The 27,005-nt window shown below is 38.2% G+C and overlaps 1 protein-coding gene across 3 annotated transcripts; it reads right to left on the bottom strand.

Moving 5' to 3' along the window:
- Positions 1–2,084: 2,084 nt before the first annotated feature.
- LOC121318472 (solute carrier family 41 member 2-like) lies at positions 2,085–27,005 on the bottom strand. Of its 3 annotated transcripts, none has more exons than XM_041255180.1 (11): positions 26,656–26,999; positions 22,636–23,320; positions 21,313–21,420; positions 18,617–18,688; positions 17,101–17,245; positions 15,145–15,291; positions 11,192–11,339; positions 10,834–10,913; positions 8,554–8,685; positions 7,378–7,526; positions 2,085–3,742 (listed from the first exon to the last, which is right to left on the bottom strand). In XM_041255180.1, the coding sequence occupies exons 2-11, from the start codon at positions 23,119–23,121 to the stop codon at positions 3,557–3,559; spliced, it is 1,653 nt and encodes a 550-aa protein (XP_041111114.1). In that variant the 5' UTR covers positions 23,122–23,320; positions 26,656–26,999; the 3' UTR covers positions 2,085–3,556. The 3 variants fall into 3 exon arrangements, with proteins under 3 accessions (XP_041111114.1, XP_041111115.1, XP_041111116.1); XM_041255181.1 differs by having other exon boundaries at positions 22,636–23,040; XM_041255182.1 differs by having other exon boundaries at positions 3,566–3,717; positions 26,656–27,005.

Here is a 27,005-nt window from a genome sequence, read left to right as displayed (position 1 = left end):
CAAACAGACTTTCCTGTTTGGTCACAACTTAAGGGTGGTACAATCAAGAGGCTGTTTGGGTTAGAATGTTCCGAACGGTCTTCGACTTAATATTACATGTAGAACTGTTCTGTGTTCATTTCTGATGAGTGCCCAAAATTCTGTAGTAAATCATCTACCTTTTAGAAGAACTTATTTGTTTTGGGCCAACTCTGGTTCTTAATTGAAACATCTTGAAAGCTGTTTATTATGCAATCAGTTTCAAAGGCTTTGCTTATCTGATAAGCTCCATTGAACTGTGCTTGACGATGACCATGTTATGACCCCTCTTACTGGAACAATTCTCTGGCAAGGACCTAGGGGGCTCATGTTTCAAAGTGTTATCAGAAAAAACCTACAGGACTAGATCACTTCAGATCTGATCTGCTATAAGCAAGTTATACATGAGACCCCTGTTGTTGGCACTTACTGGAGAATTGTGTTGATAAGGCAGGTTGTAACATAACTTGTACACTCTCAGCATTGTTCACCTCCACAGGACTAGCTCAATACAGATCTGATCTCCATTTTTCACTGCCACAGGACTAGAACACTACAGATCTGCTCTTAGCGTTGTTTACCTCCACACATTATCAGGCAGTGTTCAATGCAGCTAGTCCTAAACAAGTTTCATTATGTTTGACTCAAAACAAATACGATCAATAACATGAAAGTCTGCAAAGTCAATGGGCAAAAAAATAAATAAATAAATAAAAATTATTTATCGTGGTAAAGTGCTCTGCCCCTGTGCGTATTTCTGTGTTATATGTTGAGTGTGGTGTGTTAATGTTGGTCATAGGTATTGGTGACCAGGATATAAAAGGGTCTTTGTAGCACGAGTGATATAAAATAAACTGTTGTATTTAGGCACGGGATTGCACAATCACTTCACATGCACATAAAGTATGTAATATACTAGTAATAATATGTGAGCACAGGAAATGCATAAATTGAATCCTAGCACAGCTGTATAAATAGTGCACACTCGGGGTTATGTGTTCGTGAGTAGAGAACAGGTGTGGAGAGGAGATTAAAATAATAAATAAAAGATAACAAATGCCGCCTGTGCGAGAGGACTCACACGATACTTGTTTAGTGTTTGTCCATCTTTTGTTTTGTCTGTCTGTTCGTTTGGCCATTGCACTGTATATTTTGAGTGTTTTGTTTTATTTAAACCTTTTATTTTTCAATAAACCGGCACCAGCAAGCACCTTCACCATTTCACTCGCAGTGCTGTGTGTGTTTCTTCTAGGTCCTACGTCACCATTCAGGCCAGCTTGCCACAATCCATATCCCTACGCTCCATAAGGACATTAAAAAAAAAAATTAAAGTAACCAACTTTTAAAAGGAAGAAAAAAAATACCTAAAATATAACAAACAAAAAACTTCATTGGTGTATACTAGCAATAATACCCAAAATGAAAAGTTACCAGAACCAAGGTCCAGTTTAGCAGATCAGGCCCTACATTATGTGAGCATAATGTAGGGCCTGATTTGTGTATTAGTTATCATAATTGAGGTATACAATTTAATTAAAAAAATGTACCAGTGATTCATAAATCTTGATCGTACAGTACAGTAAAATCACATGGAATGGTTGATCCATTGGTTTATAACTCCATACCTCGGCATTGGTTTCTAAAAATAAAAGTTGGATGTGAAAAACACTGTAACTGTAGAAGGAAATATGTTAAAGGTAAGGGCCAGGCTTCAAAGGTAAAAATCAGTTTGCTAGAAAAGAAAAACGTGTGTATCTTAACAGCGGCAATAGTCTACTGAATTTGCTCCAATACGTAACTTGCAGTTCCCTTTCAAGTGGAATGACAACCATTACCAAATGGGAAGAGCCTCTCTGACCCCATCAATCACTGGGCACCTATAAAAAAGCTACACTATCAGGGCCCTGCTGTGAGGGGGAAGTCCCTCCCACAGACTCTAACTGACTTGGCGCCGACTGCGCTATTACGCGGCACCGACAACGAGTAGACGTGCTAGCTCACCCCTGGCCACAGGAGCTCTTGTATGCGTTCCTCCCGCTACCGCTACTGCCCCTGACACTAGAGAGGATTAGGGTGGAGAGAGCCCAGGTTTTGCTGGTCGCACCCAGATGGCCGAGGTGCCCCAGGTTTGCTCTCCTCTCCACATGTTGTGGGGCCAACCCTGGCAGCTCCTGTTCTGCAAGGAACTCCTGAGCCAAGCAGGGGGGTTATTGTGGCACCCGAACCTGGCCCAGCTCCAACTCTGCGTTTGGCCGTTGAACAGAGCCGTCTATCCAGACGAGGTCTGCCAGACGCAGTGGTAGAGACACTACACTCTGCTAGGGCACCTAGCACCAGAGCTCAGTATTCATATAAATGGAAGGTATTCCAAAGCTGGTGCATTTCTGGGGGTCACAACCCTGTGACTTGCCCTACTGAGACAATTCTAACCACCTTACAACACCTTTGACTGTAATAGGAGTTAACAGCTTCTTGCTCTAACAGGTACTATATACTGCTCAGAGGGGTTAAATAATTCCATATATGAAACTTGAGTTCTATGTCTACCATTTACCAAGACAACTTGATATAATTGCACTGATGGCTTAAATTATGTTACAGTCAAACTGCATATAAGTTCCACTTTGCAGTTATTTGACCAAAAATGCCAGAGAATGTGAACTGATGCGTCAGCCGCTACCTACCGAGTGATAATGATACCGCCAGACAGGCATGTTTTGTACAGTTTCCTTCAGGGAACCATGAGATTTTGTTTCAGCAGTAGAAAAGGAAAAAAAGATTTCAAACTACTTAAAAAAAAGTAAAGCTTTTCAGCCAGATTTAAGTGACTGATACAATCTAAAGCTCCTGCCTGACAGGCGTAGAACCCTGTAATGACTAAGCACACTGAGCCACATGTGAATAGACAGACATCAATGGAGCAGAGGCATTAAAGCTGCATGGCAGAGTTGACTGCTTGGTCTCTGAGCAACTCAGTTAGACTAGGCACTGGCAGCAGGGTATGCATACTGAAATTGTAGATGATACACGATGCTTAGGCTCACAGCTGGAGCTACTTTTGAATAGAATCGAATCTTGCAAGAACAGATAAAGAAAGTATAGAAGTGCAGCATGCCTGTCACTTTTTAAAGCTCATCTCCGAATTGTTCCAATTGAACTTGCATAGAAATAAAATATGTGAAGGTCTTCACTCTAATATCCTAGTTACTTCCAAGGCCTAACTAACTCAGAGAGATAATTGTGGACATCCCGCTGATAACCTTCATGTATCCTCTATCTAGATTTTGCCAGCAACGCACAGCTGGTGTGTATCCATGTTGGCACCGCAGGGAACTCTGCATAGGGGGTAATTAGTCAGTCAGTTAAGACTCCTAGTACACTTGCTGTAAAAGGGACAGCCACCAGTTACAGGGTCCAGTGACTGAGAATTTGGTTTAAGAACAGGCAGATTAACAGACGGGTGGTAGAGGCAGGTAACCAATCTCAGAAGACAGACAGGCAGGCAGGCAGGCAGCTAGGCAGGCACATAGGCAGGTGTTCAGTCCCCAACATCGCTGTCCTGATCCCCAATGACCCACAGGAAATGGAAGCTTATTGCCAGCAGGGCAGTTCCCAGGAGGTCCCCCAGAGCAGTCAGGTAGGGGATGGAGAAGCTGTCAGGATCCTTCCCGTTCCTCCACATGCGGTGAACCATCCAGTCTGCAATACACAGGAGCATCAACACCTAGAGTATGGGGAAACATGGGCTCAAGTTAGCTCAGAAATACATGCTGTTTGTTAAAGACAAAGCCCCACTTAGCAAGTAATGCATACTATACTAAAATTACCCATTTCAACCTTGGTTAAATGTTTATGTAATTAGTTTTAAATATTGTAAAGCAAAAACATTATTAGCGTAGCCTTTTCAGCACAAAGCTTGTAAAAAGACAACCCTATTGTAAACAACTGGACAGTTTCAATGTCGATCAATGTCTAGTGGTGCTTCTTCAGAAGTCTGCAGCATAATATATTTGTGAATATAAAATGAGCCATATTCTGAAATGAGTGTGCATCTCAACATTTAATAAAAATAAGGAAAAATGGTACAGGAGCAGACCATTTTATATTTTAATGAAAAAAAAAGACAGAAAGAAGCAAATCAGCTTCATAGGACTCCCCTGGAAATCACAACCTAATTATAATGAAACCCATCTTAAACTTTGACTTTGGCATGGTTATGTTTTCAGAATATGAAGGCTTTTATTGCAACTTAAATTATTGTGGGCGTGTCTATTTCTCCTGCTGGTCTCCCAGGGCAATACTGGAAATGAGCTGTGACACTTTAAAACTACATTCCTAAACATAACAACACATACAGAAAAATATACCCATTAATTTAAAATTTACAATAACTAACTATCTAAAACCAGTCAGTACACTTTCAAACAATCCATCCATTCAAATCAACCAAGTATCAGATAGAGATACGCACTCATACAGAGTTACAATAAATACACTGCATTCCTTCCTGATTTTAGTTCATTTATTCAATGGACCGATTGTTTCTTTGTTTAGTAAATGTATAAGCCCTTTGAGGCCCAGCATACTGGACAGTGACACTGAAAATGGCATTAAGCCAAAAAACCTGTGTTTCTAATACTACCAGTAATGCAAGCCTGTTATAATGTTACACGTGAACCTCTATTCCCAGGCAGGATCTCATGCACATTTAACATTTTTTTTTAGTTCAGAGAGAGATGAATGACAAATAATTAACTTAATTACGACAGGCCTTCTTTAGTGAGAAAGATGTGTACTCTTGGCAGAAGTGTTCTCTGTTCTGACTGGCTGACTGCCACCTGAGCAAGGCTGGAAACTTTCATTCCGTTCACCACCCTGCAGGTAAACTTTCATTCTAGGACAAGGTCATTTTGTCCATATTTAGCTAATATTGGAACAAGTTTAGAAGAGTTCCCTCTTCTAAAAGAGTTCCCTGCTCCTCCATTCATAGCTACTCTGTCAGTATTTCTCTCTCCACTTTAACTACCACAGTTTTACTTCAGCTCTGCATTGTGAATGTGCTTTAAACTTTCACACTGAATTACTGTATTTTTCATAGCAGTGAATATATCTCATGTGAGCATGCCCAATTTTTGTACCTCTTTTACTATAAAGGGCTTGAGCTTTAACAATGTGCATCGACGGATGAGATTTAATATATTTCTATATGTCAATGTAGTCGTTTCAGTAATAAGCCTATTGCTCAAGCAGAAGACTGAAGGGGGTGTGTCGCTAAATTTATTACTTTTATTTTTTTTACTAGGATTTTCTTTGCTCTACTACACTTTGCCAGAATTTTACCATGAAAGAGTATATCAGCAAGTACAAAATTGAATATTAATATTAAAAAATGTGTATTGAGACACACAGTAGTTACTCCTGCCAAGCTAGAATAATGGCAACTACAGTGACTATACACTGAACTTTGGGGAAAAGTAGGGTATGGTGGCTTAATTACCACCATGACCACTAGGGGGTTATTAATAACTTCCAGTCTATCCTGGAGGTTTTTTCCCCCCCTCACTTAAAAATAGAAAAATAAATAAATAAAAAGCATTTCATGTACAGTATAATATGCTGTAATACAAGGTTCACTCATATAAAGATATGATATCTACAAAAAAAGGACATGTTGCAAAAAAATAAAAAGAGGCTAACTTGCACCCATTTTTACTCATGTCGCTAGTAGTTCATGCTGCAGTAAAACAGACATGATCCATTTGTTCTATCTTTGCTGTTTCACAGACCTAGATTATCACTTATCTTGGATGTACTAATGTTATTATAACAAGTGCCAATATGACCCAATAATGAAAACAATTAAATAAACTGTGTAACTATCATTTCCTTGTGCCTTCCAAATCAAACCAATCAAAAATGATTGAGCCCCCGGAACAGTAAATCAGACACCTTCCATGCAAAACAAATACTCGTCACCACCAGATACAACACTCTCATAAAAGCAGCTAATTAAAAGGTGTTAACAGAATACTAATACGTTTAAAGAAAATATATACTGAAAATACAATAAACCAGGGCTTGTTATTTCTGTTTTTAAAAAAAATTAAAAAAATGTAGAAAAAACAAAACCTCACTTAATTTTCATAAGGTGTAGTGAAACAGTGTGAAAGAGCTCATAGAGTCAAAAAATTTCCATTTAACTGACAAACACCCCCCCCCATTTATTCTTGCTAAAACATGCAGATATTATTTAGATACACAACTCTCCTCAAAAGGCAACTCTGTAGTCTCTGCTGGTTATTTACGAGCAGGCTGTGCTTACAGGACACCAATTTTTATTTTATTTAAGTGCAGGGTGTGTTTTCTTTGGAGGCTATAGCTGGAAAGTCTGACTTGAGCCTTTCTTTAGCACCTCAGTGAGGGAACTCCACTGTTTAAAAAAATGGTGGCAGTCATGTGACACTGAGCATTTTCAGATGTACAACACATTTTTTGTGTTTCAGCTATACAAAAGAAAAGTAACACTCCCTTTTTAAAATGTATTTATTTTTAATCAAAACCTTAGGGAATGTTTTCATGGCTGTTTTTTTTTTTTTTTAATTTACAGCGAGGTGTCATTTATAGTAGCAATGCAGGAGGAACACAAGATACTTAATAAACATTTTCACAAGCAAGTTAATGCTCTCTGCTCAACCGCATATATTTAAATGCTACTGTACAGTACTTAATAGTGTCTAAAATATTATGTATCCTGAATATATCCTTCGTTTTAAACATTGTAGCACTTTAAACCTCTCTACTGTGGAATTAATACATTTTGACATTAATTTCTCACTGTGGGTTTTGACCTAATTGTGTTTACATATAACCACCCTAAGGAACTGATCCTGACCTTATAAAAGTTTACCACAGTAAAAGCAATGCAATGTGTAATAAAACATAGCAAAGCATAGGTAAGCATTGTAAAGAACAGAACGGTATGTTAAAGCACATTAATAAACATGGCAAAACCTGAGTAAACTATGGTAAATGCACAGTATAACCATGGGAGTAGTTGGAAATAAAGCAAAAATACCATGCAAAAACATTGTGGTATACTTTTAAAATGGTGTACAATCCTCAAAGTGTAATAGTGGTCTGTTCCTAAATGAATTGTAACAGATATAATGTCAAAGTAAGCACATATTTGTATGCTCATAACTCAAACGTTTATAAATGTAAAAAAGTCTTCATGCCAGGCAGTCAACTGCACTTCCTAGAATACAAAATGACGCTGGAGGCCTGCCCTCTGATAAGAAACCATGTCCAATACTAGTAAGCTCCTGAAATCTGAGCAGATCAGAATCCACATGTGCTAACCTGCAGAAGCGCTGCAGCCAAGTAGACCGCCATGAAGATGGGGGTGAGGGTGGTGTGGCCGCTCTTCATCAGGTGAATAGTGTACAGAAAGATCAGGTGACCAGGGATGACCAATAGGAGCAACACCTGAGCTGACCGGTGATTAGCATCTGTGGACCGGGGACACAACAAGGTTTCCAGTTTTTTAGTTCCATGCTAAATAACAGAGGCACGGTTTTACGTTGTTAAAGCACTGGGACTTTTGTAACTTTTGTCTCATGGTTGTTTCAATGTTTGTATCTCTGTCTCCTGGGCAACAGATCAACTGCCCATTACTTAAAAGTCTCTAGTTTGCCTTCTGAATATCATTTTGTGTACACAGAAGGCAGTAAGTAGTGAAAAATGTTCCAAAAGTCACTGGGGTGTCCTGTAATGTGTGGGTGTACTATCATGAATAATTAGCTTTTTTTAACACATTTAAAAAAAACCTTAATATTTTAATGAATCTTTGCACTATATATTTGTAACCCAAAAAGTTATATTTTTTGCACTATTAAAGTTATGGTCCATTTTAAATAGGTGTAATTTTCCTTAAGTGTTTGTGTGCCTTGATGACTTGCTGTTTGCCATAGTCTTCCCATAATCTGCAATCCTAGTTCACCACAGTGTTCCTGTGCTCAGTATTATGGTTTGGCAAAGGTTTACTTCCCAATCTGTGGTTATTAACTTTATTAACCTTTTAATAGAAGCATTTTTTTTGTCCAACACACCATGACAGAACCACATTTCAGAATTCAGTTTGTCAAAAATAAATAAATAAATAAATAATCTAACCTTAAGCACTATTTTAAACTAATGTACATTACTTTTTCAAGAAACTGGTCATGTTCATGTTCACCACATTCTTAAAACACTGTTCCCAAAACTGCTGCTTTCCCCATATAGACAGATTGAGGACTTCAGTCTCACATACTGGCTGTCCCTCACTTTAACTGCTGTATCTATTCCTACTACTGCAAGCAAGGTGTTATGAGGGGGTATAACACAATATTTCAAGGGGCTACTAGAATTGCCTTTGGCCACTTGTAGGAACTATGTGTCTGTAGAACATTGGCTACCTTGTGGACATGCAACCACCTGCCAGGAAGGATCAGTATCTAACCCACTCAATTCAAGATGCCAATGCCTGTCCATTACCTGCACCACAGAAGGTCCTACAGGGGTAATAGCAGCCCTTTGACTCCTCTGGAACTTCCCCTGGAATGCTGTGGAAATGGAGGTGGGTAGATATTCGACTAGCTTGGATAGCCACTAAATTACCACCGATACCTAGAAATCGAGGAATTGAAGTCAGTCAGCCTTTGATAATACTCTGTTAATTTGTGACAGCATCTTGTTGACCACAGAATATCCTTACAACTTTATTCCCTATTTAACATTTTTAAAGCATTATTCAGTTTATCCCCTGGGATGAAGACAGAGTTTCTTTGGAAACTGTAGCACATGCATGCAACATATAACAGATAAATAAATACCAGTTCACCTATACAATTACATAAAAGAGGTCTCAAGTGAGCAAGCGAAAACAAACAAAATAAATCAAGGGTTTATTAAATTGCTGGAATAATGTAATTACTTCAGAAATTCCTGTCTATTGTATAAGCTCTCTACAGATGTTTGTGTTTACATGCAGCCCCAGTGGGAGGAATAACAAAGACTGCTGTTAGACTGCAACGTGGATAGTTCATTGCAAAATTATTACTGTTATTATACATGTATAACAGTGAAATAAAGTTCAGTGAAATCATGATGAAAAACATGGTTAACAATAGTACCCTAAGATAATCATACATTAAGCAAACCGTCATTGTAAACTCGTAGATGAAATATTGGGAACACAGGTAAATGTTATTTCAAATATAAAATTCCAAAATAAATACATGGATATACAAGTGAGAAATCAGTTTGTCTCGTCTCGATACAGTATTAAGGAGGACCCACACATTCTGATGGAAGATACTGTTAATATAACCAAGGTTCAGCATATATTCAACAAACATATAACTGAAAAATTATATAGCTTAGAGAAGTGTGTAAACAGTATATTGAATGGGAAATGGGGACACTGTTCTCTAGAATAAATAATAAAATAATAATAATAATAAAGACTTCATAACCATACTACAGCTGCACTCAAGGGCACCAACATAGGTCAGTGGAGCGAGGCAGCAGCAGCAGGGCTCCAAACCTAGACAATGTGCTCTCTCTCTCGCCATTGCCTCAGGCAAAATGTCTCCGTGTGTATTTGTATGTGGGTAATTCCATTTTGTATACACACCAACAAAATGAGGACACAGAGGCTACAACCAATGGTCTTCACTTCGATTTTTTTGAGTTTTTTGTGGTTAGAGTTACAAATCTAAGTTGTAATATAATGGTATTCAATGCAAAGTCCCCATTATAATGTTGACCACAGAATATCCTTACAGTAGCTGTGAGAGAGAGAGAGAGACAGAGAGAGAGAGAGAGAAAGAAAGAAACAAAGAAAGAACGAGAGAGAGGCTTTACTCACTCAGCCACAGGGGAAATCGTGACTAAAAAATAACACACAAAAAAAACAAAAAAATCTGCTGTATATGACTGTTCCAAGTACCAATTTTAATGTTTCATAAACCTGACATATTCCTTCATTAAGTTGTGTACCTGTTGTAAATCAAATATATTTTCTTAACAATATTCAGCAAAAAAATAAATATATAAATAAATCACTTTTTTTTTTTTCAATTGGTATTAAAAATATCAAAACATTTTAAAATCAGATTTCTGAACATAAAAACCATAAAGAAAAAATGAAGGCCCAAAATAACTAGAAAAATAATGTTGGTGAATTGTTCTACCAGTCTCCTTTTCAAATATAATTCAGGCATGCTGCAATTCGATACAGATAAAAGAAAAAAATTATTTGTGCAAGTGAATAGCCTCCATGCACCCCCATTCTCAGAAGCCACCTAGTGGGTGCACAGGGAAGTAAGAGGGTGGGGCGGTAGGGAGGAGTCCACTGACTGCAAGGAGTCCTGACAGAACTAAACTACTAAACCATGCTTAAACGTCAGGATTTGGGATCCTTTTAATAATACTGTTCACAATTTAAGCTTTACAAATCGTTTAACAATGAGGACTGGAAATGTCTTTAAAATCAGTCAAGTAGGTAGCACATGGTCTCGGGAGCCACAGTTATGACTTCAAAAAGTCTTTATTAGCAATTCAAGGGTTTAAAGAAATGGAAACAGGATGCTTTGAAATCATACACAACTTAAATCGGTTCATCTTGTCTCCTAGTATAAAGACTAAACCCTACATTCAATTACCACCTCTCCCTGAAGAGGTTGGAGCTGCCAACTAAAACATCACAGAAATGTTTCCCCTGTAGCTGTTTACAGTTCTTGCAAATAACTTTTCTCTTGCAAACTTCCTTACCATTAATTACTGGAGTATAAACAACAATGCCGGCCAAGTTTGGATCAGACACAGTTTTGTCCAGAATAAGTCCCCCAATACTGAAAAAATAAATGAAAAAGGATTTAATCATTAGACCATTTCTGAAATAAGCTTTAAAGTTACTTTTACAGTAACTTTTGCTGCAAGGTTTCACTGATTCGCAGTAAATGTTTTTTCCACAAAAGCAGCAGACTGAAGCCTCTTTATAGATGCTGATAGATTTTCTTGGATTAATCATTAAAGCAATGCAAGATGGAGGTGCAGTGGGGCCCTTGAACACCTAAACACATTCAGGTGACTGAAGTACAGTGGATACTGAATCCCTCAACGCTCCTACCTGCTAATGATCATGGCGGTGATGACAGGCTCCCACCCAGAGTATAGCAGGGTCCGACTGGCTGGGTGCTTTGAAGAGATTACGATCCACAGGGGAGTCAAGGCAAGGAAGAAGGCACACACTAAAGAAGAAACATAAGGGTGTGGCCCTGTGGAATGAAACACAAAAGAGAAAAAAAGTGACCTGTTTTACTCCTATCCACTTCTGAGGAATCAATATACACTGTTACAGCCAGTCAAGGGAGCAATAAAACATCCTTATTTGTGAGCTGACCTTTTTACTGAGATGGCTTTAATATAAAGTTTTTAATTTATCTTTACTTAAAATATGTTTTTTGCGCAGCACACAGTATCACATGGAAGTCAAATGCTGCATTTGAATGAGGGATCTTAAAGGGGAGGTCCATGAACCCTATACATCCTTTTGATTTTGGCACAACAGGTGACTAAAGCAGCAAAATTAATGTGAAGTACAACATGACTGTATAGGTACTGGCCATCACTTTACTTGAATGACAATGGGTTACGATGCTTCGAATACAATTATAAGACCAATTATGTCTGAAAGATATAATTTTCTCAGTGAACATATGGCTTCAGTCTCAAGAGACAGTATCCTGTTTGAAAATGTTGTCACAAATAATCAAAGAAGTACTGTTGTGTTAGTAAAACAGCATAGCACCGATGAGCAGGAATTTAAAAAAATATCACGTATAATAGACTTTTACTAATTTTGAAAATAGAAAGCACTTTATTTCCTAAGAGGCACTGTTACCATGCTCTGACTGCTTCATTAAACAAAATAAGTGCTTGCTTGCTACAAGTACAACATCACAACTGGATATACAATACAAGGAAGTGACAACCCTGAACATTTACAGACCTGTGCTAAATAAGCCTGCAAAAGTCCACAGAGAGCTTTCTGCCCCTTATGACTTTGTGCTTCTGCCAAGAAAATTAGACTATTCTAGACTATTTGAAAAAAAACTATTTGATGTTTTACTGAAGTTCAACACTTTCTAACTTCAACAATGTGTTCCTATGCTGCAGCCTAATTAAAAAACTTTTCTTAACTCCTCAATTATTTAGTCAAAACATTGACTTAAAAATGTAAACAAGTTTACTTAAAAAACGAAAGAAAAAGTTTCCCAAGTTAATAAATGAAAAACCTACACCATTTCAAGAGAAAATGATTATACAAGGCTTTCTTAAATTACAGATAACTAATGAAGGCATAAGTTGGTTGGTTTTCTCCTTAGCTACTGTGGTTTTACCTCATAACTTATGATCAAGTGTTATGAATGAATAGTTGCTTACATTTTGGGTTTTGTTTAGGTTTCTTTAAAGAAAAACTATTCCCCCTATTCCCCCAAGTCTTCCTGAAATATTTAATTACAAGAGTTGCTCCTCTGTGGGCACTGCATGATTGATTCTGGTAATAACAGGACACAGTTATTACCAGATACTCTTTAGCATATCATTTGCATATATTATCATAAAGTACAGTTTGCTGATGTTGAAAACACGTGAGTCGCAAAAAACGGGGCACTGAGAAGGACAGCCACAGCGTGAGGCTTCTGGGAGTTGCAGTTCTTTTTAAAAACTTCCAAAAGTGATCTTAATTTACAGTGCACTTGGATACAATAAACTCTCTTGCTAGTAAAACATGCTTTACGTTTATCAACAGAATGAATCAACTCGGAAGTCTGTTTTCTCCTTGAATTCAATGCGCCCTGCAGTTGTCACTTTACTACATGTGAAGTGTACTGTAGGTTTCCCTGCCACTTCCAAACTTGAATCATCAGCTTTCCATCTGGAAAGAGGAATGAATACAAATAAATAATCAATAATAATCCAAATCATTGTAGTGTGTATTTTAAAAACTTCTGCTGAGAATTCAGGAATGGTTTAAAAGTTAAAATGTTATTGTTGTTTTAAAGGATTTTTGAACATGACATCTTTCACGTCTTGAATATGTCATATCCAACGGTGCCCTCTTGAGTTTAAAAGAAGTACTGCTTAGAGAGTGTAGCTCCAATTTCGGTACATTTTAGTCCCTGAAGATATGTTGATCTTAGGTGCTACTGTATACTGTAGAACAGTGTGAAAAGTGCAGTGCAGCAAGTGGTTCGCTGCGGTGTTCAGGGCAGTTAGTTCACTTCTGGATTATTTTAGTTTGCTTACACTGTGACCATATAAAACAAGTTTCCCATTGTAATTAGTCATTTTTCAGATTCCCTTGCTGTCACTACATGCAAATACTTTAAAAATCACACTTTCAATCTAAAGGACCAAAATCACTTGACAGTGTCAGTTGTTTATCTTTGCTTTACCACACTTCGGGAAGATAGGAGCTCTGAACTGCACAGTGTAAATTGTTGGGAATACTAGTCCAATAACTTGAAAAGGAATATTTCACTCTCCCTTACAAAAATGCATTCATTAATTGAATACAATTCCTAACTGGGTGCACTGTGTCAGGCTAACATCTTTTCTCTTATCTTCCAACACCATTGAATGGTGTGTGGCAGTGCTGGCCTGTGCGATTAAGGAATAACCTAGACCTATTCCATACATCATCTAACCAGCATGGTGTCTGCGGTGCCGTGTTGTTACAGGTCGGATTTGAGTTGACAGTTTGGCAGGCAACTTTGACTCCCAGATTGGTAAACAACATTATCCTGGAAGAAAAATAGGGTAAGCATATGTCTCCAGGTTTACTGTTTTTTACTCAATTCCTTCATTGTGGTACTGTACTGATAAGAGCATTGGGATGCATGTCAAACAACCTGAACTGTCCCAGGGAACCTGAAGTCATATGGTCACCCTGGCTAAACAGTTATTCCTGACTTGCGTGTTCAGATGTTTATGCATCTCCAATCTGCTGCCTGCAGATTATAGATGGTAAAGGGCAACCATCAAAAATCACATGCTATTTTTTTTTTTCTTTTCTTATCTTTGTTGTTGATGAATTCACACTATGTAAGTGAAGCCTTCTATTTTCTGTATCCACAAGGCAGCTGCAATGGTTAATACACTGCTTTTCAAAAGCGCTTTTCGTTCATTTTAATTACAGACTAACCGATTAGTAACAAACGAGCCTTCTGGCTTGCTTGAACCAAAAATGCTTAGCCTTACATCTAGAATAATATTAAAATTAAAAGATTTTTTTTTTTTTTTTGTGTAATACGGCTTTTGATGTAACTCCACTGTAAGAACAGAGCACTGGAACCTGATGAGGATTTACAACTACCGGTAAACTATCAATGTTTTTAATTACACGTAATTGTATAGGCTTACTAGTCACTAATGAAGGAACACATCTAAAACAAATGCATTGGTTACTTAGTTATTTTAACCTATTTTATTTTAATGATGTATGTCATGGTTTCTCATGTCTCATACTGGTTTATACCACAAATGTTTACATTTTCTATAAATATCATAAATATACTGTAGCTCCCTAAACTCATTTGAAAGTACTTTAAAGTAATTTATTACTTTTTACAAGGCAGTAGTAGCGCAGTAGAGCAGGCAGAGAGCTCGCCTCTTCCGACAGGTGGGCTGGGTATACAGAAGTGCATTCTTCAACCCAGTGTTTTGCCAACTCTTTGAAATTCCTCTATTAAAATATCCTAATGTAAGTAAAAAATGTGATCAAAGTTTACTTCTATCTTCAAATACATTGCTTTAAATGATACACAATATATTGTATTTGCGGTGCTGTGTGCCACAGTAAAAAAAAAAAAAGATCAGGTCACTAACTTTTTATGACATAACAAAAATATGGTTTTGGAAATGTAGCCACGAGTACCATAAACTGTATGGATCCCACTGTACATCTATTCCCATTACCACACACATTAAATAGCATTTTGTCATGCCTCTTTGCAATGTTATCAACCACTAGAGCAGTTGCATTAAGCAGCGAATGAATTACAGTAAATTAGTTACCAAGACAGTAGTAAAGACCCTGGCTGATCCACGCCAATATGGCAAGAGTGATGAGATCCCCAAAACTGGCTGCAATGGGAGTAGCAACATTGTCTGGGTTTATACCTGTCTTCTTTGAGCCGACAATAACACCGACCATAATAGTACCTGACGAGAAAAGGGGGAAAAGAGAAAAGAGAAAGTTTAAATCAATAAATAATTGGAATACACTTTCCATGTGTCTTTATTATTATACCACTCCCCAGCAAGTATTGGGGCACTTAAAATGGTACCTCAAAATGTTATCTATTTTAAGAAAAGCACAACAACTGGGAGTGAGGAGGTCTATATTGTCTGTGTATCTCCCTCAAACACTTTGCAAAATAATCGACCCATATTTAAAAAAGCATTTTTATGAGCATTCCAACCATCCAGTGCAGAATAACTGGGTGGGATATTTGTTTTTCATCTTACCCCAAAAATGGGTTTCTTTAATGGGGACTGCCACACCTGGTATCGCATTGGATGTCAACAATCTGCAAGTGCAGCATTTTGAAAACATCCCTAATTCGGTCCGACATAACCAGTCAGTCAACAAAGCTCTGTGCAAACATTCCAGTATTTGTTCTCTGAAGGGGTTAAGCAAAAAATGTTACCTGAATGTTCCAGCGGTCAACTACAGCGAGGCAGTGGAGCCTTTCATAGCCCCACAGGACCTGACAAGCATTGCAGTTTGTATAGCACAGGTAGGGCTCAGGTCGGGTCGGCTAGGTGCTTTGAGAAATTACCTCTCTAATATCATCTGACAAACCCGCTTATTCGTTTTGTGCAATCTGTCAAATGCCACGTAGCCGGCCTTACTAAGTAACCACACGATTTCCAATGCAACTAACAACCAATAATCATCTCGGCTGATAAACTGACATTTTGTGCAGCCTGTCAACAAATGCTGAGTGGGCGGTCTTAACGGGATACAGTGCAGTTGCAAAACACCAACGTCACCATTTAACAGTCAGTCTTATATAAATGTACACAAAGAAAACAAACAAACAAAAAAAAAAAACCCACCAAGTGCAATGCCTAATTGATCTCATCGGTCTACAATTTTTCAGATAATGACATAAAAGGAAATGATAGGAAATGTCACTTATGTCAAAGAGACACAGGTTTTCCTGCGACATCTCCACCATCCTTTCTTCAATTTTCAGGCTCCACACCTTGCGGGGCACAACCTTTCTATTCGTCGCTATTGTTGCTAGCTTGTCCTGTTGGCTGCTGTCAGCATTCATGAAGAAATCGTCCCGTAGCCCCTCACACATTTCACGAATGAATTTGTCGGGGACTAAAGTTTTCTGACATGTTGAAATTTGTCGGGATGTCATAAGATCATCGGGAGATCGGAGAAGCCATTAATGGGGCATCGTAGACCCTCTCACACTTATCGACCATTTTGTCCCCAACAACCTCATTTTGTCCCAGATTTTAAGAAATTAGTCGCCAACTCCTCAGCTCGTCGGCAATCAGCAAAAACCATGCAGTGTAAGCCCGGCATAACAGAGTGATTTTTTTCTTTATTTATTTATTTTTTAAATGGAAATCAGGAATACTCTACACTGAAGGTGGAGTATTTGCAACAGCATATGTTAGGAATATATTTGTGGAGATGGTCAGGTCGGATCAGTTATGCAAATATTTCAAAGGTTTCAGGTTCGGATCGGGTTTTCAATTTAGGGCAGAGCAGACCTCTACGAGGCAGTTCCTGCTAACAGAGCTTCCTGATTGGAGAATGAATTCTTCTTAGTAATCATTCACAGCAGCAATACCCTGGGGACTGTTACACTCCAAACCTGACTGGACTTGTCCGACAGGTTCTTCAGTTACCCCTACGGGAGGGCAGTACCTTCAACTTGTTTAGACCATTCTGGTGAACCCTGAGGCAGACAGCAGCTATCCTTGACAGGATGTGGTGTTTCTCACCTTGCAGGAGAGAAGCGATGAAGGCTGTGGCCACACTGCTGGAACACAGAAGCACAGCATAGTCCATCTGGAACTTCCCTTCTGGAATCCAGCCAAGGATGACTGCCGCCACTGCAGCCAGGAACCCCACCACAGTCGCCTGAACCTACAACACAATACAATCTGTGATGGTCCGCAACAATCTGCGATAGGCTGTGTGACCAAGAGAGAAAGAGTCTAAGCTGTAAATCTCCCTCCCAACCAGAAAGGGTGCTGCGTAAGGTGGACAGTATGCTTCCCCATAGACTGGTCGACTCGACAGTGGGCGGAAACAGGAATTTGGCCAGAAGAGCAGAACCGCGCAGAGCGGCACGTACACAAAACGAATCCCTTGTGATCGGTTACGGGGCAGGCAGCGATTGGAGAGAGGCTGTCGCCAGGCGGATTGCAGAGAGAAGTTGGTTAGTACAAAGGGGACGCTGCTAAGTGAGTACTGCCCCTTACGCTGAAAGATAATGATCCAGAGTCTGTATTTTTATTATTCTGTGTTTGCAGTCATGTAGCACGGAGGAGAACGGCTCTGCAGCCACAGATCCAGCGCTAACCCCGACTCACTGTTTCACTACATAACAACCAGTACAGGCACTTGAATCACTTCCCCATCACAGCAGTTTCGTACACGGAGGACTGTGGTCACTGGAGTGTTTTGTTTTGTTTTGGGACTGCAAACCCGTCGCCATCATTGGTATAGGGGCAATTGGATTATTATTTTTGTACTCGTTTATTAAATACGGACGTTTTTGTGATTGAAATACTGTTTGGACATTCCGTTTGTACACTGCACCACTTACCACCCTGTCACAGGCCGTTTTTATTTCAAAGAGCAAACATCTCACTTCAGAGAACATTACTCTTAAGTCAAATGTCTGATGTTTAAAGGCAACAATTTAATTCTGACCCTATATAAAAAGAAAGGGAAGGGAGAGGTCGACAGGGAAATCTCACATTAAAAAGTAATACTCTCATGTCAGATACCACTTCATTGTAAAATGCCAATACTGTTCACACTGCTGCTACAAAATGGCACACAGCTGAGATTATAGACAGATAGATAGATAGATATATTTGCATCCTGAGCCATTCTAAAAAAAAAAAAAAAAAAAAAAAAAAAAAAGGCATAATACTTGTGTCGCAAAAAGTGATAATTCTTCTAGAGGAAAATATACTTGAACTTTGACCCATTCGACTCCTCGAGACCGTCACTTTCAATTCAAATACAAACAGTACAGAAATGTTCATTAATGACCAATAAAATGAGAATACGTTAAAAGAAAAGATTTAAAGCTGGTACATTCATATCTCAGAGAAACTAGACTAGACTATGACTAGATGAAATTATTTTCACTAACTCAGTGAAGCCCATCTATTATTCTCTTTCTCAGTATATCTAGAGAGTGAGAGAGCAAGAGATTTTTTTTTTTAAAACTGTGGTTTAGGAATTAGAAGGGAATACAAAAAGTTGGAAAGGCTTCTTTACCTGCTTGAGTGCCAGATTTCCAATAATCAGTTTCCACTTCTCAATAGGAGAGTCCATTTTTCCTACATTTACCTACAAAGAAGAATAGCATTGTTTTTAAGCTACACAATTATACCTTAAACCTACACATGTCATTACACTGACCACTTAAACAAGGTTATACAATATTACTACAAATCACACTTGTGTTTTTTTTGTCTGATCTGGAGCCTTGAGAGTGCTGTTAATTTCTGACTAGAGTAAGGGATACAAACACATGTCTAAAGGCAATAGGTAAGTCTGCAGACTTGAAGCACTATTACAGTTTTTCTTCATTCGTAACTATTCAACTCATAATTGAATAGTGCTGGATTTAGAAATGCTAAATTCAATGACAAATGTTTGGAATAGTTTTTCTACATTTTCTTGTATGGATGGATGTTACAAAGGTATGCGACTCAAATTAAAAATAACTTGTTAAACTGGTTTGAAAATACATACACTCCTTCATAATGATGGACTTAGGCAACAAACTTAATTTTAGAATGTAATAATAAAGCGTTCACCCAAAAACATACAAAACACCCCGCATTATGATTTGCGAGCACACAAATATAAAGTGGGGGGTAAAAATAAACACCTTCGCATTGAAAGCATTTTTTATATTATACAATTTATGAATCCAGCATGTTAGCGTTCCAATAGTTCATACGCACACACTCCTGTGAACAAACAAGCCACGTCTCTCACATGGGGCAGGACTGCACCAATTTGAACAGGATTGGAACAAGTCTAATCCTGCCCCGCCTAAACAGGGACATTGTCTGAACGGTTTAGTTTGTGGAATGATCAAGCAATGACGCAAGCCTTGTTTCCATACTTATTTTCCTTTTTTACAGAGTCCCATTTATACAGAGGGATTCATTAATCATTGACTGTCATTACAAATCACTCGCTATTTACTAGCTTTGTGTGATATTTCTGTGGCGTTCCTGCTCTATTGTTTGAAATGAACTCCTGAGTAGTCCACGTACTGATTCAAAAGATTAAAAGCCAACAATTTAAAAAAGTTTCAAAAAGCTACAATTATGCATGCATTTACTTGAATAAAATGTGAAACAGCACATCCATCATTTAACCTGATATAAATGTTTTTGTAATCTGTAATCTGTACTATTTAAAACAGGACTTTTTTGTTTACTACTTGTAGGATGTCAAAAAAGGTTTTTACATTGTGTTAGAATAAATATTGCCACTTATCCAAGCACTGAGCACAGCTTGTCTGCACTGCACTCGAACGACAGGTTTACACACCCTGGGACAATTTAATAACTGTAAAGCATAAATTGTTTGTAACAAGTTTTGCAAGGTTACAGATTCACGTAACAAAAAATGGTGCAAATTGTATTTTTACTCTCCTTCCTCTCCTGTGATAGCTATGGGGCAGATTCTTACACCTCATTAACCTCACTCAGTATCATCTGGAGGAGATATAGCCATTACACTGTTATCACAGGCAGCTCAGGGTTTGATTTAAAAATAGATTAAATATTGCAATGATGTGATCTACCATAAACCCTTGTTATGCTAAAAAGGTTGACTGTTAATCTGCTTTTTGCACCATGTAATTAGCCCTGAGGTGTTTGTTACACAGTTGATGTCATCCCAGACAGAGACAAAGGCTGCTTCCTGTGCCGTTTTATAGTTCCTACTGTAGCTCTGGTATGATTTTTATTTTAATAAGGGCTCTGCAATTGGGATCTTGAACTGTTTGAGAGGCAGGAAGAATGAATTGTTCTAAGCATTCACTTCATCCACAATCTTAAGAATATGATTAGGGCTTCTGTTTTTTGGTTTTTATTAACTGTGTTTTTCAGTGCTTATTTTTAGATATTTTCGAGTTTTATGTAAATCGTTTTGGGGGCTTTCATTTTTTATATACTGTATGAAGTTAGTGCTTTTGGTTACCTTCCAAAATGCTTGAGCGTTTTTTTCTGTCAAAATATGTATAGTATTGCTGTCTCCCACAATGAAATCCTATGGTCATGGGAACATTCTTCCGGGGTTTTTATGCGTAGGCATTTTTTTACATTTCACCACAATTCTGTTTTAAATCCTCTGAATCTTAACTGTAAAACAGCTTTAAATCCCGCTAACAAGCCTCCACTTCTGATTGTATTCATTTTAAATCTCGCAAGTGGAGTCTCAAATAGAAATGTAGGAATGTGCTGTCACTCAGCAGCTGGGGCGGCTTTCAAGTATTCAAAACGAATCAATGATAGATACAAGTCAGGTAGGCAGGACATTGCCCATCAGCACTGGGAAATGTATTTATTATTATTTTTTGTAGTAGGTTTTATTTTTTAATGGGAAAAGGTTAGTCAATGAGAATTGATTAACCATTTCCACAGTTTTTCCAGTGTTTTCAGGTGTTTATTGGCAATCCACCAATTTCATTTTGTTTGTATCGGGGGTGTTTTTATCAGGTTTTATCGGTAAAAACTGAAAGTCAGAAGCCCTAAATATAATACACCGGCAACCTTTTAGTACAACTGTCATTGTAGACCAGGTCTTAACATACCATTTTGAAAACAAATGCCAATTTACCAAAATCTGTAACTCCCTTTAGTAAGCAACTGGGGTTGGCAACCTCTAATCTAATGGAAAATAAATGTTCAAGGGTTTCAAAAGATAGAGTAGAGGTACAGGTTACTTACAGCAGTGGACAGCCTGGACGCCAAGGTCATTTCAAGGTTACCTTTCAGGCCTAGAAGAGCTGGAACCAAGATGAAGATGTCAGTGATGTTCGTAAAGGCCTCCCAGTGCTTTTATAGAGAGAAACAGAGGTTGTTGCAAGGTTACTCATGGCATAATAATGACGGTTTTTGATATACAACATGTATGTTATGAATCACAGTGTTAGATGTTAATTTGTATGAGTTCAACATCTAGCAAACATTCAACTATAATTAACCATGGTAAATCAGGGTTGATTGTTAGACCATGTCAACAGTTTATATTTTAACCATGAAAACACCACGGCGTAACATGTTTTAAACTAGATACAAATATCTGGACAGGATTCCCAAAAAGCATGGGCAACATTTGGACGGGATTGGATACTAAACAGTGTAGACATGTTTACGGTTACCAACAACAGTGAGCCCCAACAATTCATTACAGATAAGACACATGGATACATATTTCTGTCTTTAAGAAATCTACTTTCTGATAGCATTTTTTCATTTCAAACCCTGTTAAACCACTGCAGTCCTGCCCTAAGCAAACAACAGCTATGCCAAAGAGCTGTGGGACTGCCTCACTGATGAGTGGCATGTCTTCTAATGCTGTACTGTCATTTGGAATTGCTACTGGCTGCCTGAAAGTGTCTACCGCGTAGAAGGGTTCAGGGGCAAATCTTCAGCAGTATTCATACTCATTTTCTGACAAACTATTTTAATGTTCTAGGATTTTAATATCCACAGAAGTAAACAGAGCATCAGGTTTTTTTTTTGTATCTCATTGAAAATTGCAGATTGCCCTACAGAGATTTACAGTAATTATTTTGTGAGTCATATTCTGCATCTTTGCCCTGGTCATCAAGGATTATACACTGTGCCTTATGCAAGGCAATCTATGACCACAGCATGCTCTTATTCATTAAAACCCATGGGACTGCCATTTCAAGTGTTGAGCATGGCTGCTTCGTCACCACGCATATTTTTCCAATCCAGGAGCACAGAAAGCTGGCCTCCAAGTTTATATATTTCCTTGTTCTAAGATTAATGACTTACCTTGACCAAATAAAAATAAACTAGTTTATTAGACAGCTACACCCTCAAAATTAATACAAGCAGATGTACTACTGAAGCACTGACATCAAGCATCTGTTACAGTACAGCAAGGACAAATAGACTATCACACCATATAAAATGTTTAAATACCAATAGCATAAAATGATCCCATTTGGGATGAGTACATGAATTCTTTAGAAATGAGCATACAGTAGTACATATTCAAATTAAGATTAGTGCACCTACCTGAACTATATCCAACACCATGCCAGCTGACACTGTGCCAAACCCTGCCAAGAGGAAAGGCAGCAAGATCTGGAGTGCCATGGCCAGGGGTGACTCCTTTGGCATATTTCTGGTGGTTGAGTCCTCTTCCTTCTTCTCTTCTTCTTCCTCCTCCTCCTCCTCTTCTTCTTCTTCTTCTTCTTCTTCAGAGAACGTTTCCTGTGGCAACATGGCGTCAGTCTCTGAAAAGCAACAGTCCCTGTCTTCAGAGTATCCCGGTGACCTCTGCCCCCGCTCAGAATGGCGGCGACTCTCCGAGTGAGGTGGTTCAGACCTGAAGCAAGTCTGCAGCCCATCCTGCAAGGTGACCTCAGCCATCAACAATCTCTCCTCTTGCATTCTGACAAATCCTGTTGGCACCATTCTCTGCAGGAAAGACATAAGCCTTGAGGACTGAATCTGCTCAAGACTTACAGTCCAACTTACACTGCTGCTCATGTGCAGCATTCGAGTTCCCTAGGACCCCTTAAACAGTGTGGACGGTCATGCCGGCCCACAATGCACTGAAGTCAAGTTAATCATCTTCTCAGCTGGAACATTTGATTTTTTGGGGTTAAAGTGATGGGCATCTTTGGATTACTCCCCACTCCGCATTACACACCTACTATCTTCTCAAGTTGGACCAAGCCATTCGTGGTGAAGAAATCTAGAACGACAAACACAGCACCTGTATTTTTTATTTTTTTTGTGTGTGTGTGTGGATGAAAATGTATCTATTTTATTTATCTTTTCTATTTAATTCGTATTCACTTCCTGGACAAACATTATTTATTGTGTTCATTTGTATGTTTGTAGGAATGTAATGGGCTAGATTAATAAAATTCAAGTCTTAGTGCTTGTCACAAAGACCAGGCAACCATACATTTCTGAAACATCCTTTAATCCTGTTCTACTACAGCTTGGACCTGCTTCATCCATGGTGTGTAAAGGTGATACCACCTGTGCCTTGAGCAGGGGTCTTTTATGGTGTATGGGGGTGCTAACTGTCTACCTACAGTACTTTTAAGATGCGCTACACAGCTTTATTTTATGTTACTGCTTAGATAAGGTTCTAAGTCTTTGTCATCAATATCCATTTTTTCCATAAATAATAATGCAATAATAAACATTTAAAAACATGAATTTTGAAAACTAACTAAATAAACAACACAGCCAATCATATACAGCAGTTACAGCCCTGCTGCAAATCTGCAGACGGTGCACAAAATAATGTATTAATGCAGCGGTAGGGCTGAGCTTTCATGTAGTGCCAAGGAGGATTAGAAGGGGGCGTACTCTAGCTTCATTAAAAGGGTTACTTTCTGAGGAAAGTGATAGGGCCTAGTTCTTCTCCTAATGGTCAAGAGGCAGGTAATAATAATGTGGAAGTCACAGGTTGTGAGTGAGCCATTGCAATAAGACGCCACTGCCGATACAAAGTGATACTGCCAGCTCAATTTTCAGAAGCACATCCTACAAACTATTCACACCAAAGAGCAGCCTGTTGTTGTGCATTGTTAGACTTCTGTCTGGCTCTGCCTTCAGGGCAGGTTAGGTTGCACTTCTTAATATAGTGCTAATTACACACACAATCTAATGCATTATTACATTAGCCATAAAAAATTAAAAAAAACATAAAACCTGTAAACAGCCTAGTACTTGTGGGAGGAGACTCGGTGAACCCAGTAGTCGAGAGTAGCAACTTCTCACATTATAATATTATTAGGCAGGACTATGGACTAAGTAAGACCAAGTTTTTGTACATTACTACAAATAAAAGTTACAGTTAAAATGTAAGACAGGTTAATGCATACTCCATAAGTTAGCATTAAAGTATGTACTGTATTTACTGGAAGCAATTGTTCCTAACACTATACAACGTGATATTGTCATGCCAAGACATCCCATGTCTATGTATGATACAGCATCTCTCTCTCTCTCTCTCTCTCTCTCTCTCTCTCTCGAAGTATTACTGACTTAATTTGATGTGAGATTTTAATTGTTTCATTTTCTTTCTGCAAAAACTAATAAAATAAGTATGTCACAGATCAGATAGGTGTTTTTTCTAATGATCTAAACACTGTCAGATAGAAATATTGTTGACTTATTTCTAATTTTCTTTAGTGCTATTAACAAATTGGTCAATAAATGACTCTGCAGCAGAGCGCAAGCCCTGCATGTGTAAATAGTGTGTGTGTGTGTGTGTGTGTGTGTGTGTGTGTGTGGTTTTGAATGGAAGTTTGGCAGGGACGGGGTTAAATCCATTCCTGCCAGCAATCACATGGGGAATGTGACCACCTCCTTAAACAAATAATTTTACTTCCTTTATATACAGGTGGCCGTTCTCCAATTAGCACCAATTACCTAGTGGCCACATTCCCCACAAGACTTACAGACTTTTACTTAGATTTCTTAATCAGCCCTCTGGCATGAAGGGCTGATGAACAGAAATAATTAATTACATAATAGCAGAAAAGTCTCAGCTGTGTAAAAAAACACTCCCCTTACAGTATGGTTCTCTGCTGATAACAAAAGGAATTTTTTTTTTTTTTTTTGGTGCAATACCCGAAAATAATCGTAATATTTTTAAATAAAAGTAGCTGCCGCAAATGTCGTTTTAGTCAGTGGATCGCGCCGGTCACTGGCTTGTTTTGAAAACCCTGCCTAGGGGTTTGTGTTTAACAGTGAATCAGACTCACAGAAAGACTCCCTAAATGTCTGATTCGCTATAAGAAGGTTAGACATGAGACTCTTACTGGAGAATTGGGCCCACTCAGTTTGTCACATGTTAACACAGTGTCAGATACTGTATGAAGAATACATTGGAAGTTATTGCACAATTAAAAGGTTTCATGATTATTTCTTTAAAAACTAAATACCCAGACAGCAATATGGTGTGGTGTTTGTCCAGCTTGTTTCCAAGGCAACCTTAAACTTGTGATCCAATGCCTGCCCTCATCTACTGCAGGCTTCCATCACCCATTATTACTTTCCCAGTTTTAAAAGCCTTGGGCCTAAAAAATATTATAAAACCAATTTCTATTGACAAAGCAAAACACGGTCAACCCATGAAATAAGACACACCAATAAACAAATTACAGATACTACCAGTGTAAAGCTTTGCATATAACTTTGCATTTACCACATTGTGTGCTGCCTTGCTTTACTTCATCCTGGATGGTACATAAAAAGACAAGTAACAAAATAGTTACCCCTTAGTTCTCTATTCAACATTCCATCTTGCCAGCGTATTTCAGATAATGGTACATTATTATAATAACTCAATAAACTTTAAATACATTACAAAATGCTGTACAATAATACATTATCAGCATTTATGGATTTACTGGATCGATTATTGTATGTACGAAATAAATGGCAGAGGTCGAGATTGAATTCATGAGGTAGTTACCAGTATATTTAAATATACCTGTATTCCACACCAGGTATTTTGCTGTATCATGAGAAGAGTAGCCGGAGTTTGTTTTCATTAGTTTCGACCAGCGTGACAGCGGTGGTAACAAACTGATCCTAGAAGCGCATCATCTTAATCCGCCTTAGTTGTATTTCTAAAAGTTTGAATTGATCAGTCAATCAATACATAAATAACGCTAGGCGATGTGAAATGAGGCCAAAGACAGTAACTGTCCGTATAATACCAAACAGATAAGCAACCATGCCATACTAACCCAAATCAGCATCTCTATACGGCAGATACACAAACATAATAGATAATTAGAGCAAATTGAAGAATATTGTATAGTAAAACTACTTTATGATTTTCAGCAACATTAGCAAACTTGTTTCCTGTATGTTTTTTTTTTTTTTTTTTTTTTTTAACATACCCTTTCTTTTGTAAATATTTAGTATTATTTAACCACAGAACACGAAATAATTAACAAGTCGTGTGTCGTGGTTTTGGAATCACGGTTTTCAAAAGTAGCATTGTTGGACAGAAATAACATTCATCAAACAGACACAGCTTGGAACACTATTTTTTACCTCGTAAAAGTTGTTGCTGTTGTTTTTCCAGTAAAATCTTCAATGCTGTTATGATTTTACCGATGTCCTCTTTCACTTCCTCTTCTTCAGCAGTCTTTTTTTACGGGATCTCCCTATTTCTCCCATGCATGACAAACTCCTCAGCACACACAAGGCTGCCCCGCCCCCACTGCGCCTGCGCAAGAACACTGCTCGCGCTGCTGTCAAATAAAATTAAAATGCCATCTGTTTTCAGCACCACTGACTGTGATGTAAAACACAATCAAATAATAAGGTTTGATCTGTTTGTGTTCCCATTCCCAATTCTTACTGGTAAGCTGCACACCAGCAGTTGGTGGAATTTTTAGCAG

This window comes from Polyodon spathula, chromosome 7 (assembly GCF_017654505.1).
Source record: "Polyodon spathula isolate WHYD16114869_AA chromosome 7, ASM1765450v1, whole genome shotgun sequence".
NCBI classification, from domain to species: Eukaryota; Metazoa; Chordata; class Actinopteri; order Acipenseriformes; family Polyodontidae; genus Polyodon; species Polyodon spathula.
This window is presented reverse-complemented; position numbering and strand designations above follow the sequence as displayed.